At 40.6% G+C, this 14,909-nt stretch overlaps 1 protein-coding gene across 3 annotated transcripts in view; it reads left to right on the top strand.

Moving 5' to 3' along the window:
* ZCCHC2 (zinc finger CCHC-type containing 2) overlaps positions 1-14,909 on the top strand; it is a 73,447-nt gene that overhangs the window by 23,996 nt on the left and 34,542 nt on the right. For 2 of the 3 annotated variants that reach the window (XM_048839713.2, XM_048839708.2), the window contains exons 4-7: positions 2,857-2,928; positions 7,892-8,004; positions 9,942-10,036; positions 12,821-12,904. In XM_048839713.2, coding sequence (XP_048695670.1) covers positions 2,857-2,928; positions 7,892-8,004; positions 9,942-10,036; positions 12,821-12,904 — 364 coding nt within the window. The remainder of the gene's footprint in view (positions 1-2,856; positions 2,929-7,891; positions 8,005-9,941; positions 10,037-12,820; positions 12,905-14,909) is intronic. The other variant, XM_048839712.2, reaches the window with a different exon arrangement.

The raw sequence follows: 14,909 nt of genomic DNA, 5'->3' as shown, positions 1-14,909 counted from the left end.
TGGGAGCAAGTTAAGGTGTGGGAGGGTGCTCAGGGTGAGGATGCAGGGTCTGGGAGGGAGTTAGGGTGTGGGATGGCACTCAGGGTGGGGGCTCAGGAAGAGGCTCAGGGCTGGGGCAGGCAGGAGGTGCAGAGCACTTACCTGGGGCAGCTCCTGTTTGGTGCAGGGGGTGTGCAGGTGACTCTGCGCAGCGCAGCACCACCCCCATGGCTACGATTCTGGGAGCTTCCCACCTCCGGCAGGCAGGGCCACCTGGAACGCAGGGGCTTTAGGGGCTTCAGGGCCCTGGACTAAGGGGGCCCCGGCGCCCTGGCCTGCAGCTCTAAAGCCCCTTTTGGAATAAGGCCCTGAGAGCACAGGCCGGAGGACTCAGGAGGAGCAGGGGCAGCCACGCAGTCAGCAGCTGGAGAGAAGCAGTGCTTTCCCCTTCAAAGAGTGCTCCTCCACAGGCCAGAGGACTCGGGGCCGCCCCTCCTCTTTCCCCCCTCCAGCGGTGCTCCTCCTGCTGTGCCCCCAATCGATTGTCTTGCGCACCCCACTTTGGAGACCACTGTTGCAGAGCATGTTAATTTAGAATTTAGTCTACAAAATGTAGAACACCCTGCAGATGCACAGGCTTTTGTCATTGAAGCAATCTTAACTGTGTCAAAGTGGCTATTTGAGAACAACCAGAAACTTGGTTTGTCTATATTTCAGCTGGGAGCGAGCCTTCCTGCCCAGTAGACAGACTTGTGCTCTCTCTACTTGAGTTAGCATGGTAAAAATAGTACGTTGGACATTGCGGCATGGGCAGTTAAGCTTGAGTAGCCACCAGAGACCAACTCTGCCTACCCCTCTGGATATGAGCTCAGAAGGCTCGCCCAAACCACTGCCTGTGCCACAATATCTACACCAGGGGTCGGCACCACCATGTTGCACAACGGACACTTGACAAAATTACCGTACTTTGTGATGGACGTTGTGGGGGAGAGAGGGGTATGTCATTCAGTCATTCAATTTTTTGAAAAATTACCATGGAGACTTGTGTCAGTATATAGACACGTTGCTGACCCCAGCACCCATTGCTACTTCTAACGCAGTAGCTTGAGCAAAGTTAATGTGAGCCCACCTTGGCTGGGAGGCATGCTCCCATCTGCAGCATAGACATATCCTTTAGACAACCATCTCCATCCATCACATAATCCATTAGTGACATAAACATGAATAACTCAAAGGTGTTTCAGAGAGCCAGTCTGCAGATTATCATGATAGCAGTCTTGAAATCCTACATGAAGTAGGAAAGGAGCAGAGACTTGCTGGAAGGCATTTAAGTGAATTCTCCAGCTCCACTCCCTTTGTACTCGTAGGGTAGAGAATAGCTCCTTCTTCTCCAGCACATCTAGGAACCCAAACAACTAGATCTCCTCTATTCAACTCTTATCTTTTTTGCTCCAAACCACTTGAGAGATCTGCCTTGTAAGTTCTTCTCTACCCTTCAGTAAATATAAGGTTGTAGAAACGGTCATCCTCCACAAGCATAGCAGCTTACAAGGCTCCCCAGAATCTCGACTGAAAATGGTGGTGGTTAGATCCATTCAGCTACTGCTAAATACCTTCTTATTTTGAGCTGTCAGCTCCACTTCCTGGTATATAGGATTTTCTAAAGTTAAGTCTGAAGCTAGGAAACTGAGCCACTTAGCAGAGGAGGGAAATAGAATTTACTCTTCACTTTAAAAGTAATTATATGGAGCCTTTATTTTGCTGTTCACATATTGGGCTAGTGCAGCAAAGCATGGAGAAGCACTGATATAATGTATAAACACTACCAGAATTTGGAGTCTAACTTCATAACACTTTTTGATGCAAACTTTTATAATACTTATTGCATCCTACATCCATCTCTTGTATGGCTTTTTAAACATTAAATCTCCTTAACTTTAGGAGAGAGCTAACTATATCATTTGGCAGAGTAACTGAACAGAGGTTTTGACTTACCCAAGTAGGAGTGGTGGAACTAGACTTTGTATGCCTCACTTGGAATCGTCTTCTCTAAAGAAACAGTATGGTTTTACTGGGCTTGTCTGGTACTGGGAGCCAGTAATTACTGACCGCTAATACTGCTGCTTCTAGTAATTTAGTTGTATAGCCTCAGATGCGTGATTTTAGGCCCAAATTTTCAAGTGTGCACTAATCTTGTGTGCCCAGCTTGATTTCCTCTCTTCCCCCCCCATCACTCCCTCACACTCTAGAAATGATTGATTTGTTGGTGCTTGTTCCTCCAGAAATAGTGTCTGAGTTGTCTTTTAGACTCAGGGTTCTCAACCTTTTTCTTTCTGAGGCCCCCCCAACATGCTGTAAAAACTCCACGGCCCACCTGTGGCACAGCAACTGGTTTTCTGCATATAAAAGCCAGGGCCAGCGTTAGGGGGTAGTAAGAAAGGCAATCGCCTGGGGCCCCCATGCGACAGGACCCCATGAAGCTAAGTTACTCAGGCTTTGGCTTCAGCCCCAGGTCACGGGGCTCAGGGCCCTGGGCTTCAGCCCAATACAGTGGGGCTTCGGCTTTCTGCCCTAGGCCCCAGCAAGTCTAATGCTGGCCCTGCTTGGAGGACCCCTGAAACCTGTTCACAGCCCCCAAGGGGCCCCTGGACACCTGGTTGAGAACCACTGTTTTAGAGGAGATCCAAAGTTGTTAGTTAGGGCCACACTTTCAAAAGGAGACTATATTTTGCCAAAATGGATATTAATACTTACTTGCAGTGGGAATTTGTATACTATCTTTAAATGGACAGTGCTGTAGATGTACTAAACATAATTAAATGGTATAATGCAAGGTAAGAAACATGATGTAACTTTTCTCCTCTCCCTTCCTATCAGGTAACCTGGTCTGATCTTTCTGTAACATGTGTAACAAAAACACACCAGGAGCTGCAGGAATTCCTACTAAAAGTATGTATTCAAGTGTAAGCAACGTACAAGCAGAGTACTGTACATCACACTCGAATTTCATGGGATAGGGCACTACTAGATGATGATTCTGTCTCTTGAGCTTTAATGAGAGAAGCTTGAGAATATTGCCAGACTTCAGGCTTTCAGGAAAGCACTGATTGAATGAACACCAATGCATGTTAGACAGTCTGTTTAAAGGAACGTACATTGTAACATTGTATGGTCATAGATTCCTTTCCAAAGTATGTGACCATACGCTTCCCAGCTTATGCCTGTCTCTGCTGCTTAGCCAAAGGCATTGGCCAAAGAACAGGGCCTCAGACTGTCACAGTGAGTGAAGGCCCTTACACAGATTCTTTCTTGTATACCTCTATTACTAGCTAAATGATAAACATATACATACATGTTTAAAGTACGATGAAGTGAGCTGTAGCTCACGAAAGCTTATGCTCAAATTCGTTAGTCTCTAAGGTGCCACAAGTACTCCTTTTCATTTTGCGGATACAGACTAACACGGCTGCTACTTTCCAAAGTATGTTGACCATACTTTTGCCCAAGCAGGACTAGAAGATATGGTTCCTTGGTTGGCAGGAGATGGTAGTTTGAGATGGGAGACAAACCTTCGTACCCTTTTGGTTCTAACTGAGCTGTCCTAAAACTGTAAGGCTGGCTTTCTTTATGGTCACAGTGGAGCTAACACTGGACATGACTACATGGGTGCTAACAAACATGTTAGTACTACTCTGGGAAAATAACTTAATTACTGGTGCAAAGCCAAGAATACCAAACTTTTTACAATTTTCTACTTGGTGTTGTAAGACAAATGCAGTCCCCTTCTCTGAGGAGCTCACAAAATATGAGTAAACTAGCGGATATTTGTGCTGTATGTCCATTGTGTCCTGTAAAATGGGTTAAAACAGTGCTATCATCCTAGCTACTGTGGTCTTGCATCCATTCCTCACCTCAGTGGCTATTCTTGGATTGTGCCTACCCTAGAGAATCTTTCTTTACCTCTCCCAATGATTCAGAGTGTAAATGAGAGCTTGGCTCAAATGGCTTCTTGTGTTACTATTACCCTGTTATCATAACTTTATACAAAGAGCATCTTGATGGACCCCAGTGCATATGAATTATCAGTGTTTGGTGGAGCTTCGCTATCCTAAAAAGGGAATAAGATTTAAGTTCATATTGGAAAACCCTTCTTGCTCAGCGTACAATTCCAGACTTTTTGAATGTTATACACTTTTTCATTTGGAAGACTTCTAGATCTGAGAGCTTTGAAGGGTTCTAAGAGACCTTCCTCAGCTTTCTAGTAACCTCTCAAGTGCTAAGAAGCCTAGCCAGACTCCTGTTCATTTCTACTTCCAGGTGCAGAGCTAAGCCTAGAGATTTAGCCATTCAGAATCCAGCAGGTATGGATGTCGTTGGAGTATGCATGACCCTGATCCAGACTGGCTGCACAATGCAATACAAATGATTGGCCAGCATCATAATGGTCAAATACTGTACCTAACAAATAGGGAGGGATCCACACCAGATGACTCTGCAAGGCGGCAGTGGCTCTCTGAGAGTAGTGAGCCACAGGATAGCTGTAATGATATTACACTACCTAATAGGGAGAATCAATATCCTGGCAGACTAATTCAGCCAGAATCAGTGGTACCGGTATGGTCCCTGAAAGTCAGTTGCAGAATGGATATTTTTCAGGTGGGAATACATCTGTCTGATAGTTAGTTTATAACAAGACACAATTGCAATGTCAGAGGTTCTGTTCTAGGGCAGATGAAGATGTTAGTCACTTCAGAGGCTTTTCTGCTAAATTGGGGAACAGATCTCCTTTATTGCCTCCCTCTTCTATCCTTTTGATACCAAGCATGTGGAGTAAAGTCTGGCAAGACAGGGCACTGCTTTTAGTGGTTTCCATTGTTCTATTGGTGCATCTCCCAATAACCGTGTGACTGTGTAGTTTTACGGGTAAGTAACTCTCATATATATCCATACTCAGGTTGCTGCTTTTGTATTTGATACCTCTTTCGATGAAAGTCAGTTAGCTCCTAGAGCAGTTCAGAGAAGGATGAGTGATTACAGACACAGAATTCAGAGGAACAGCCGTGTTAGTCTGTATTCGCAAAAAGAAAAGGAGTACTTGTGGCACCTTAGAGACTAACCAATTTATTTGAGCATGAGCTTTCGTGAGCTGTAGCTCACGAAAGCTCATGCTCAAATAAATTGGTTAGTCTCTAAGGTGCCACAAGTACTCCTTTTCTTTTTACAGACACAGAAGAATCCTTGTATGAAGGATTCCCAGTCTTCCTTACAGTAAAAACACAAATAAGAGGGGGATATGATAAAAGTATATAAAACCTGCAGTAGAACCTCAGAGTTACAAACTGACCAGTCAATCACACACTTCATGTGGAACCGGAAGTATGCAATCAGGCAGCAGAGACTAAAAAAGCAAATACTGTACGGTCCTGTGTTAAACGTAAACTACTAAAAAGGGAAAGATTTTAAAAAGATTTGACAAGGAAACTGTTTCTGTGCTTTTCATTTAAATTAAGACAGTTAAAAGCAGCCTTTTTCTTCTGCATAGTAAAGTTTCAAAGCTGTATTAAGTCAATGTTAAAGTTTGAAAGAACAACGATAACATTTTGTTCAATTATGAACATTTCGGAGTTATGAACAACCGCCATTCCTTAGGTGTTCATAACTCTGAGGTCCTACTGTATGCTATAGAGTAGGTAGATAGGGAGCTTCTGTTCTACCCTCATAGTGCAAGAATAATTGGACATTCAGTGAAACTGATTAAAGGAATTAGACTCGCAGGATGTTGCTGAGGCCAAGAACTTAGCAAAATTCAGAGAGGGATTCAACATTTTGTATGGCTAACACAAACACAGTTTGTTAAATTCTGAAAGGGATAACTGGATAAGCATGCGGTCTGGTAGGTAGTCGTTCTCCAAGTAGTAGGTATTTGATGAGACCTTAAGGAGGACAGTCTGTCCCGTATCTACCTGCTGCAAGGTTTCTTGCATCTAGGTTTGGCTTCTATCAGATAGGACATTGGAATAAATAGACCATGGGTTTAAAGCTCTTTCCTATGTTACCTAAACTATTAGTGTTCAACACTCACTTCCAAAGTTTCTGGAGAAATTCATTTAAGAGGTTCTAGTCTGTTCAGTTACTGAAGTCTAGAAGAAAATGTTCACTCCATCAGTTAAGCAGTTCAAGAGGGAATTTTGCTCATACAACATACAAAGATGAGCACTTTCAAGATTTCTTCTCTTCAAGGTAGCAGAAAAAGAATTTCTGCTTCCAGAGGGAAATGAAGCTGAGCCAAGGCTGCATCTGCAATCTCCATCTCAAACTGCTACATGACTCCCTCACTTTAGTGGCCCAAGAAAGCATAATGGGGAAATTTCATCATTTTGCTCATTTATGCACCTCTACAATGTCGGGTAGGGGGATCTTATTTATTCCACAAAGCTACTCTGTGGAATAGAAATACCCTATGTAGGACAGATTAATTCAGTCCCCTTCATTACAACAAACCCCATAAAGCAAAGGACTATTCAAGATCATTCTAACATTTCCATTTCTTCTTGGAAAGATCCCATTAACTGAATTTCCATGAGAACTTTCAGTCTGTTCAGATCTGTGCATCCCTATATCTCTCATGATGATAGACTTAGGTATGTTTTGAAAATTTTACTAAGTTCTCTTTCATCCAAATTCACTTTTTACACAATGGGTTTTCAAAGCAGGCACTTTAAGAATGCAGGTCTTGACCCTTTAAACTGTCATATATTTAAGATGACATCTCTGGATACACACGCATCAAAATTTTTGTGCTGTAGATCTCATCAAGCCTTCCCTAGTTCATAGATTTCCATTCTGGTCTAAGACATTCCTACTTTCAACACTTTGATTTGAGTTTAAAGTTTGTATTTTCTGTGGTCAAAATCTCCTTTCTCATTACCGCTAATTTAGCACTAAGTCTCTGATGTCTGTGTATCTTAAAAACCAAACACCTATATAACATAAGCTCTTATGAAAGGACCTAGTCCTAGAGCTGAAGACGGGCACTTTATACACACTTGATTTAGGAATATTCTATTTCATGAGTCTTCATGTTTCCTCTGCTTCCACTAGCTGCTGTGGTCTAGTCCATGAGACCAGTGCCCGCTTCATGAAGTGGGGAGTAAAAAACACAACTTCTGACATTTGCCACTTTCTTTTTTTCTATGCCTTCGTTACTCTTTGGGTGGGGTGTTAATTTGCAGGTTTTTATTTGGAAATTCTGATTCTATGTCAAGTTTTCTAAGTTGCTACCTAGAAGTAGCGCATATTGGTACCTCTTATTTAATGCAATAGTTCCTTATGCGGTGCAAGAAATTCTTAATTCCTGGCCAGTGAATAACATACAGTTCCCAGCTAGCGCTCTGACTTCAGTCTCTTCAAATATGCTGAAGGATGCTGCTGATGGACAACTGCTTCTTTGTAAACTATAGAACATCGTGATCATAACTGATTGTCACTAGAGGTTAAAAGGTGCAGTATTGCTATTCAGTTAAATTTTGGAAATTGAGATTGGACTGCTAACATTTCCCAAATAAAAATTCAATAATTTTTTTAGAGAAATTTTCATGATTAGAATCCCATCTCATGTTTTCATACTACAGCACATCATTTGGAAGTTTTAGAGTAAAGAATGTTAACATTTTTGTCTCCAGCTAAATTGGAACATTTAAATGGCCTCGGGCACTTTAGTATTCACAGTTCTCTATCAAATTGTTTTGCTTTTAACCATAGTACGCAGTACTAGAGCAATGAGATTTGTTTTAAAAAGCAAATCCAAGCTCAGTGCTGCTAAGTAAGGAGTATAATTGCATATATAAAGAGTACTGTTGTCAAGACTTTGAATATGATAATGCGCAACTCATATTTGGAACCCTTTCACCAGCTTCCAAAGGAACTATCATCTGAAGCGTTCGACAAGACCATTTTACGAGCACTAAATCAGGGTTTCCAGAAGAAGGAAGAACGGCGGCACCCAGATCTAGAGCCAATAATAAGGTAACCAGCTGAGCAGACAAATTATTTTCCTTGAAAAGAACCACTTAAGTCAAGTGAGCTGTCAGCAGCATGGCATCCTGTGATAAGACTTCCTTAGAGGCTCTGGACTTCTTCAGAAAAGTACAATAAAATGAGTCACGTGTGGAAACATGTATCTTATTCTGTCCCGTTTCTCTTCTTTTCCTTGTCTTTTTTCTTTTTCTCTCCCCTCCTCCCCTTAACTTTGAAGAAAAGAAAATTTGATTTCTCATTTCCAGGTCAAATGAGCATTTCCTTCCCTCAACTAGTGCTTGGTCTTTTTTTTTTCTTTTTCCTCTCCCCATTGATCCCATTTTCTCTGCTTTCTTCCCTCCCTCTTACGTCTTTTGTGAATATGTACTGCAGAATGAAACTAAATACCAAAATGTCTAGTGGCTACCAGACTTAATCCATTGACTTTAGTGGGAATTAATTGTGCTCATGGAGCAGAGTATTTACAGGCAAAATGGACTGGCAGTGGTTAAGTGAAACAGCAACTGTTTATCTTTGAGAGCCAGGTATATTCAACTGAGACACTCTTAGGAAGATACTCTTAATAATTAGCTGCTGTACTCAAGAAAATACTTGTCTTGGGGTAACATTATGTGGTGGCCTTATATCCAGGGATCAGATCTCTATTGTATTCGGAGCTGTACAAACACTATAAGAAGACAGTACCCCAAATGGCTAATAGTTTCATGTAAGATAAGAGGCAATGAGTGACAAACAAGACGGCTTGGAAGAGAATGGATAAGGGTAGTATCATGTGAATATGGAATTCAATAGGCTAGCTATATGTAGAATTTGAGAGTCCCAAATTGGTTTTAATAGAAATTCCAAGACACCCACTCTCTAAAATAGAGTTCAGGTTGGAGAGTACGTATCTTTAGGGCTAATAGGGTGACGGAGGCTGTAATGCATGGTTACGAAAGAATTACAAAGCCAGGAAATTCTGTTAAGGTTACACTTAAAAGAAATCCAAACATGTTATGGTATGGAAATGTGGTTAAGATACCCAAACATTGTTAACTGTTCTGTGAGGCCATGCATTAACCATATGATTATGGCATTGTGGTTCCAGGTTAGATTAAACTGACTTTTTTTTCCCCTCGTGGTGTCACTGCAGGACAGAGTTAAATTTTTGTTGTTTTAAATGTGATACAACTTGAAGTTTTTCAGCAATGGAAAGCATAGTTTTCTGGAAAATGGAAATGGGTAATATTCTTCAGCAAGCAAAAACTGGAACTTGGGCTGGGATTTTCAAAGTACTTGATGATGTTAGCCTAAGCCTTCTCCTATTTGAAGGCTCATGGGCTTTATCGTTGACTCAGTGGGAGCAGATTTAGATGAACACTGAGGGAGTGCTTTTGAAAATCCAGTCCTTTTTCATGTTTACCTCCAAGAATATTCAGACTACTCTAATTTATTTCCATAGACAAATTTAAATCTACATGTAAAAGAATAAATTGACGGACTGGATTTTTGGTAGCACCTTGTGCTCAGTTTCAAAAAATTTTAAGATGCCGGAGCGCACATTCCATGGTCCGATAGCCCCAAGTCTTGCTTATGAATGTTACAGATTATTTCAGATGGTTAAAGAGTTCAAGCTAGTCTGAAGCCAAAAATGTGGAATTTAAAAAAAAATTCAATATGAATGGATGTTTTTAGATTAACATTGAGACTTCTTTATAAGTATTGGTTTTGCTTTTAACTACTCCTTTGTAAGGTCTGTACTCTAACAATACTGTACTAGCTCAAAAGACAAAGATGGACTGTTTTATATTGTCTATGCCAAATTAAGTGTTAATGAAAACTAAACTTTAAATTTCATGGTTAATTTAGGATGGTTTTAAATGACATATGGTTTAACGTTAAAAACTAATGTCTTTAAAATAACTGAAAACTCTGTTTTATTTCAGGCAGCTATTTTCAAATACATCACAGGTATTTCTGCAGAGTCAGAGAGTGTACAACTTCTTCCAGTCAATTTCATCAGAATCTTTGCACACTCACAGTAAGAAATTTCTAAATATTCTTTTGTATAATACGAAGAAGCTTTAAGACTTTCTTCCTGCCACCAAGTTACTTTTATCCATTGTAGAAGTGACTATTCACTGCCCCCTGCTCAAGAATACAAATCTAGAATGAGATTGAAGATGCTGTAGAATATTCTTTGCCTTCTTTGAGTTTCTAGCAGGTTGGCAACACTTAGTGTGTTTAGCAATTTGGGGCTTCCTGATTTTGGGTACCCCATAGAATCTCACCTATTTATGGCCTGGCTTCCCCTCTATCAAGAGGACCACTGTAGGCGTGTTCAAAACTGAATCATACTCTTTGCTTTGAGTCTCATCAGTCAGTGGTTGATCCTGCCTTTTGGGAGGGAAATCTTTTTTCCTCCCATGCAAGTATGCAAACTAGTGCATAATGTGCAGACCTTTCCATATATTTGTAGAGATTGAGTAAAGGACTGCAAGGCACAAGGGAAAAATATTAACTTATTGTGAATTATTAATTTGTACATTAATCATCTTTACTACCCTTTCTGAAGCCTTCTGTAACAAGGCTGATATCATGTTGATCAGCCCTGTAAAGTGAATGACAAACACCTTCATAGACTTCAAACAAAATATTTATGGATTCAACTGGGCTGACTTCAGATCAGCTGCAGTTTCTTATCTCTATTCCTCATGTTTTGCTAGATGCCTCGCTGCTGGATGCTTTAGTGCTTAAAGTAGGATTTGCACCAACTGTGTAAATGTTGGGGCAAATTGATCTTCAAAAGGTGTTGGATCTTGTCCAGTCTCTTTTGGGCTCCCACCCTGACAAATGTGTATCCTGCAGTAGATTTCCCGGGTCGGAAATCTGTTATGCAGCATATGTTGGTCATGCAGCCTTCACTTTGCCCCCTGGTGCAAGTGCATTAGGATACAGGTATATCATCGCGCCTTTTTCCAAAGGACACCCTGCTGCATTCATTGCACAGGGTGGGCCATGTTTGCGTGGTGGTGGTTTGGGGGGGGCTAGACTACTGCCTCAGTTGTTGCGGAAGTTTGAAGTTAAGTTGCCAATGAGGCAGGGTACTGCAGGAAGCAAAAGGTTAGTCTTGTGGTTAAAGCAGTTGAGCGCCACTCTGAAGAAGTGTGTTCGTTCTCTCTCTCCTCTTCCTGTCCCCCTGCCCCCCGTAGTTCCTGTGTTACGCTGGAAAAATTATTTAAACCAAAACTAACTGGTGACTGTTTTTCTGGGTGCCCTATTTCAGACACCCATGCTTTGACTTGCAGAAGTGCTGATTATTTGCAACTGAAGTCAATAGGAGTTGTGCTTTGAACATCTGAAGTGCTATAATAACATTAGTGGACATGTTTGACAATCTTGGCCTGAATCTCTGCCTTAGACCCTCAGTCTACAGTTGAGTAACTGAATATCTTGCATCACAGGGCTGTTTTGAAGATAAACTGTTTGTGAAGCACTCCTATGTAATAGGGATAAACACCATAAAGCCCATGAGGAAATTTTAATAAATTTGCATTCAAGGAAAGTTTTGAATGGTGTGTAGTAAATAAGGCTTAGGGCCAGGCATAGAGGGTAAATATATTGAATTGCTAACCATTCAGTGAGCAGTCGTCCACAATGCCTGGGCACCAGCAGTGAGATGGTCTACTAGCTCTCAGTCCTGGTTCCCAGTGTCACAGCGACCCCCTCCCAGCAGACTGGAGAAGCAACTGCAGCAGAAGGCCTACTCAGCCCCAGCCTGGATTGTGCTTTGGGGGAAAAGCTTGCTCAATATCGACAGTGTTCAGGAAAATTTTGTTGCTACTTCCCATAAGCCTCTACTCCACATGTTCAAACAGTTTCCAAAGACTTATTATTCAGCCAAATCTTCATTGTGTTTTCCTGTCAAGGAAAATCCATGATTCCAGAGCAAACACCCCGTCAGATTTCCTGTTCCAAAGCATGAGAGTACTTTTGTTTCTCAACAAAACAACGGTTAGAATTTCTTTTAACATAGGGAAAAAATGTTTTTGCCAATTCTCCCCCCCCACCCCACCCCACCCCGAAGCAGACAGCAAAAAAGGCAACCTCAAGGCAGATACCTGGTATAGAAAATTTTAGCCTTGGTGGCTGGCTTGGCTATTCTAAGTAACTGCAAATGAGGTCTTGCAGTGGAAAGTATTAGGCAGACAACTATAGTTAATGCCACATTACCTTCACCTATAATTGTGAAAGGATTAAGAAATAACTCAAAACTTGCAAAAATGCATTTAAACCCATTTCAAAGAGATTTTAAAGTAGTTTGTTTAACCCTCTTCAAACAATCTCCAACAGTCAAAACTGCACCATAGTTTTAAAATGGCACACTCGTTCACTCCTCCTCTCAAAATGGCCAGCCCTGGAAGGGTTTGATGTCTTGAGAGTATGTTCTTGGTATAGTTCATATTGATGTCATATTGGAGTTTTAAGGTGTTAGAACCGCAAGGAAACACAACTTCTTAAATTCATTTATAATATGTGCTGAGTGCTTTTATTGCACTGGCAAACCTGTGTAAAGTATGCTTTTTTGGTTTTAATGATATTTGCACATAACTTCACCTGCTATTCAACTAGATAAAATTAAGATGGTATCTTTAAGTTGGTATAAAACCCCCAATTTATCTCTCTCACATGCGTGTGTGCGCACGCACACACACTTTTTCTTTAACTTCTAGTTTTCTGTATCTCTTGCAGAAGCTAACTTTTTGCCCTGAGTTAGTTGCTGTAATATCTTCCTAGAAAACTACATAAAACTTATTCTCTGCAGGTAACTTACAACCCTCTTTGAAGACAGCTAAGGCATCAGAACACTTCAAGGAGGACAGTTCAGAGGCTTCAAGTCAGGAGGAAGGTATTCATATATTCAAAGGTTCTATTAATGAGTAAAATTTTTACCAGGCTGATAGTCACAGAAATGATGTATTTGACTGACTTCTACCTCTTGTAAAGTGCTGAAAACTTTGGATGAAAGTTGCTATATAAATTTTAACTTTTGTTACTGCGCGCTTTCAGTAACCTAATACGGTCATTACATTTGTGACTCGGAAGGCTTTGGAGGTGTGGTTGCTTTTTGAGTTGTTTGGAGAGGCTGGGTTGAGCAGCTAGGAAGAGTTGTGGGGGTTTTTGTTAGTACATGGACACACAGATATTTGACTCTCTCATGTGTCTACCTATTTTTTACGACCAGGTTAATGTTGAGTGTGTTGTTTCAGTTTGTTTAGTTGACACTTATTTATAAAACATCTTAAATATGAAGATCCTCTCTGTGGAAATACTTCATTCCTCTAGTTTTGTCCCAAAGCTGCACTTCTGTAGCATTGTGGCCAGTTACTAACAGTGATTCTAATCCTTCTGATCTTGGTAATGAACTCCAGATATGGAAGCTGGTACTTCTCAGGTACAGTTTTGATGGGATGTACTAGCCCAGTGGATAAGTAGTCTCATTTTGAAAGGAATGCCAAGCCAGTTTTGCATCATTTGAGCAGTACGCGAGTTTGACTTTTCGATAGGCAAAGGAGGGCATGCAACACAAAGGACTGTTAAACCATACTCTTTGTTAGCACACACTGTTACCATTCCTATCCTCTTATGCTGATATGCAAGGTGGAGTGTGATGTACTTTTGGATGCAACTTTTCTGAATCTCTTTTCAAATAAAGAAATGTGAAAAAAGACAGCAGCAGCGTGGGCTATCAGGTAGGAATGCTAAAGAGACAAGAAGACTACATTCCTGTTTAACCTCCAGTTTCATAAGAGCTCACAATAGGTTGCTTGCTCCTTTAGTAGAAATGTTACTATCTTTAATTTTAGCTATTTCACCATAGTACTGCGGTAATACAAAATAGCACTTTTTCAAAGTATCTCTTCCTTTTATCAACCAGTTATATCCAGTAAGCTATTTGGTCAGGTCCCTGTTAAGGAGATACATTATCCAGTGGATCCTCGCATTGTGTTTCTGTTGCAATGCATTGGCAAAATGGGATTCTTAAAGTTCTGTACTGTAAATGCCAGGGTTGGTTGATTTGTATCAAATTTTGTTCCCTTCAAGGCAGAGACAATATCTTCTACCACTGGAAAACTATATGCAATTCAGAAAAGCTTTTTTCTGTTCTCGAAAGAAAATGCCACCCATTGCACTGATTTATCTTAAAACACATAACAGTAAGAAAACTCTGGAATGCATTTGAAAATAGTTCAAATTGTCTTTATATTGTCCTTAAATGAGAACTTTTTCCACTTTAAAATTTCAGATGCATTTGAGTACATGCTTAATGCCATTTGAGTAAACTTTGATAATGCTTTTAAACTTTGTACTTTCCAAATAAGTCCAATTCTCACTCTGCCTTCAGGCTTCTAGTTGGATCTCTATTTTGATCTTGTTCTGAACTGCATCTTTAAGGGAGTTGAGGCAAATGATAGCAACTTTCAAAAGAAAAATCGAAAAACCCAGAAATAATAGCAAAGGAGTCAAAGATGTTACTTAGAAGCCAAAAATCAGCAGCAGTTGGCCTGGGGAAATTTTACTTTTGGCAGTATAATAAATATACTGTACTTCAGAGAGGTAAAAAGACAAGGTCACTGCTCCAAGGACTTACGGTTAAAAATAATGAACATTTTTCCACATCTACATGCTATTATTTTTAAGGTTGGCTTAAATTGTAACTAATCTCAGATTCTAAATGCATTATATCAATGCAGGAACTTACTCATTCAGCAGTTCATCACCTACCAGTACCTTATTAACCTTCTGGGGCAATATCCAGGAGTTGGAGAAAGGAAACAGATTTCCATTTTTCATTTTGATTTGACTGTGGTGGGTTTTTTTGTTTGTTTTTTTTCCCCTATTCCATTAAGCTA

The sequence above is a fragment of the Caretta caretta genome, chromosome 2, assembly GCF_965140235.1.
Source record: "Caretta caretta isolate rCarCar2 chromosome 2, rCarCar1.hap1, whole genome shotgun sequence".
In the NCBI taxonomy this organism is placed as follows: Eukaryota; Metazoa; Chordata; order Testudines; family Cheloniidae; genus Caretta; species Caretta caretta.
Note: the sequence above shows the minus strand (reverse complement) of the source record. Positions and strands in the feature narration are given on the sequence as shown.